Source organism: Zingiber officinale, chromosome 7B, assembly GCF_018446385.1.
Source record: "Zingiber officinale cultivar Zhangliang chromosome 7B, Zo_v1.1, whole genome shotgun sequence".
Lineage (NCBI taxonomy): Eukaryota > Viridiplantae > Streptophyta > Magnoliopsida > Zingiberales > Zingiberaceae > Zingiber > Zingiber officinale.
Genome location: NC_055999.1, coordinates 24,652,075 through 24,655,462, shown reverse-complemented (window position 1 = coordinate 24,655,462; position 3,388 = coordinate 24,652,075). Strand labels below are relative to the sequence as shown.

Below are 3,388 nucleotides of genomic sequence, written 5' to 3'. Positions count from 1 at the left end.
TAAAATCGAGATGATCTTGACTTGTTTCCATGGGTCCGGTTCATAGTTCATTCAAGGTTCAGCAAAGTTGAACCAGCCTGACCGAACCGCATCTCGAAGAACACGTGGCGCCGTGTCGCCCTACTGCGCGTCGCTTAAGGCTGCCGCGCCTGTCGGTTAGGACGTCGACAGGAGGCAAGCCGCCACGTGTACGACCCAAGCCCACTCCTGGGCCCGGATCTCGTGACGACCCCGACGCGTGGAGTCGCGCCGTACGCTCGCATTGATTCCCCATCACTCCCCTTTCGTCCTCGCCTCCGTCTCTCCCGCTTCCTTTATTTTGACGCAAAGCAAAAGGCAAAAACAAAAAAAGAAAAACAAAAACAAAAAACGTTTTCTCTCGTTGTTTTCGTTTTTCATTTTCTGACGACGTTATTTTGTTTTCCTGCGACGGACGCCGGCGTCGGCTAATGCGGCATGGCGACCCACGTGGGACGGGGACGCGACCGTGCTCCCCCGGCACGTGCCCCCTTGCGTGCCCATCACGGTCACGCCCGATTTCTTTTCCACGCAATAATTCCGTAACAAAAAATTTATTTATTTATTATTATTATTATTATTTAAATAAGTAGCTGAACCTTCTGGCATCGCACTAATTATGTTCAGTACTGGCTCCGATATTAATCCGAGTCGGTGTTGCCATTTGATTCGCCTTAATCAGTTTCATAATTGCGCTGCATCAGTGGGCTACTACCTCCATGTGCAGTTTCACCGTCGCCATCTCGTGAGGTCGGACCGGACCGCGACCTTGAACCGTGAGCCGGTTTATTTTGGACCGACCTGCATTGGCAAAATCGTGAACTTCCGCCGAACGGGAGAACGTGCCCTGGCGGCCCTATCAACACCACCTCGCCCTGCGCGTAACTTCGCACTCCTCTGCTTCCTCCACGTGTCCCACTACCTCCTTAAAACCGACTCCCCCTCACGCCGTTACACTCGTCGTACGACTGCCGGTACCTGCCCCCACCGCCTTCACGGTTCGCCGTTCATTCATGACGCCGTTAGTTTTGTCGCCGTGGAGCTCAGATTAACTAGCCGTGGTTGATTCTTGACTCGACCGTGGTTAGGACTCTTGTTTATATTCAACCCCCTCCCTCTCCCCGTCACCACGCCATGCCCTCAGATAGATCGACAAAAAATAGTTAATTGAGCGAGGAAGGAGATGATGATGGTGGGCGGGGAAACCGGTGGTCTGTTGGCGGCTCGCATTCCGCCATGGTCTTCCCACTTCGAAGATCCGTCTGTTGGTGTGGGTTATGGTCTCGCTGCTGCTCGTGGCGGTGGAGATTACGGCGGGTCATCGGCCCTTGCTGCGACGCTGCAGAAGTACTTGCCTTGCGACGAGTTCGCGGCGCCGGCGCCGGCGCCGGAAGAGGAGGTGGACGAGTCGGATGTTGCCTTGGACGTGTACTCGTCCGATGAGTTTCGGATGTACGAGTTTAAGGTGCGGCGTTGTGCACGCGGCCGCTCCCACGACTGGACCGAGTGTCCCTTCGCGCATCCGGGGGAGAAGGCGCGCCGTCGCGATCCGCATATGTATCACTACTCCGGCGCCGCCTGCCCTGACTTCCGAAAGGGTGGTTGCAAGCGCGGCGACGCGTGCGAGTACGCGCACGGGGTGTTCGAGTGCTGGCTTCACCCTGCCCGCTATCGCACGCAGCCCTGCAAGGACGGCACCGCCTGCCGCCGCCGCGTTTGCTTCTTCGCCCATACGCCGGATCAGCTTCGTATCTTTCCACAGTTGCAGCAGCAGCCGACGTCGGGTAAGTCAGCGGTAGCGGCCGTCGAGTCGTACGATGGCTCGCCACTGCGACAGCAAGTGCTGGAGTCGTACATCTCGAAGCACTTGATTTCCACGTCCCCAACCACTACACTGCCGCTCTCCCCGCCGTCGGACTCACCCCCGATGTCGCCAAACACGGCCACCCTTAGGAGCGCCGCCTGGCCTGTTCGAACATCGATCAACGAAATCGTCGCCTCTATGCGCCAGTTGCAGCTAAAGAAAGCCAACACGTTCCCCTGCTCATGGGGATTACGAGCAACCAATGGCCCCTTCTCGTCACCACGTGGCAGGCCAGGTTTCTGCAGTCTACCGGCGACCCCCACCGCGGTCGCCGGCGGCGTAAGCTGGTTCGACGGCATCGATGTCGGCGGCTTCGCTCCGTGCGAAGAACCGGCGGAGAGGGTCGAGTCCGGGAGAGCCTTGAGGGCCAAGATCTTCGAGAAGCTGAGCAAGGAATGCGTGATGGAGAAATCTCCGGACGACGTATCGCCGGACGTCGGTTGGGTATCAGACCTGGTGAAGTAAACGATTTTAAATAAATTCAAAAAAACATACAGCAAAAAAAATCGGACGGACGAAATGTTAGTGGTTTGTAAATAGTGAACTTAGAAGCCCCATAAGGATGTATAGTACAACTGTACATAGCCAACGGACGGTGGGGATCTGGTTTTGTGATTCTGTGCAGGAAAACTCCAGGATTGGCTACACTGGCGAGAAGGATCAGCTTTATCTTTGTGGAAATTTCATTTGAAAGCGTTATGTTTAATTTTTTTTGCTTAATTATTAAAATAGTTTTGGATTTTATTTGGAATGTTATCAGGTCAATCTCATTATTATAATGTAAGATAATGCTTCATCCGGTTTTGTAAACCGGGTGAGATGGGTGCGGGTCCATTGATGCGGATGTTGTCAAATGGCGATTCCTCTCCGCATAAAATTGGCCGATGGAAAGTGAAAGTTGATAATAAGAGATATCTTTTTTAAAAAAAATTGTATTTTTGATTTTGTGGATTTTATGCGGACGGTGATGACAGAAGTGAGAGTTCATTGTTGGATGTGACATAATTATTATTTTAAATTAACGGTTAATTCATTTTTATTATTATTGTTAAGTCTTTGATTTACAACTTTAACTATGAATGCCCCTAAATATAAGAAAACAATAGTGCAATTTAATAGCTTGATTGATAATTTGGACTTGCTGCATATGCAAGAATGGAATGAATAGCTTGTCCCCACGATTATAGATTTTGGGATTAATTTTTAGCATTATATTTTTTATGATTTATTTATTTGTATTTTATTGTGGGATGACGGGGATGATATTATCATTTTACTCTAGTGAATGAAGTGAAAATGGACCCGATTTATAGTGCACGGTACAGTCCTTTCATTTAATCAGATCACATGATATGTCCTTGTACACTTAAATCCAATCCAAATGTCTCTTCGTTTAATTGGCGTTATATTGATCTCGATCATTCGGGCTCGTCGAATCCAAACCCTTCATCTATCAAACCTAAGTACACGCATGCATGACATCACTCCCATCCGTTGCGCATTGTT

General features: G+C 50.4%; 1 protein-coding gene across 1 annotated transcript; it reads left to right on the top strand.

The window, feature by feature from the left end:
• Positions 1 to 1,135: 1,135 nt before the first annotated feature.
• On the top strand, positions 1,136 to 2,638 carry LOC122005569 (zinc finger CCCH domain-containing protein 2-like). Its single transcript, XM_042560649.1, has one exon. The coding sequence runs from the start codon at positions 1,202 to 1,204 to the stop codon at positions 2,345 to 2,347; it is 1,146 nt and encodes a 381-aa protein (XP_042416583.1). The 5' UTR covers positions 1,136 to 1,201; the 3' UTR covers positions 2,348 to 2,638.
• Positions 2,639 to 3,388: the final 750 nt, after the last annotated feature.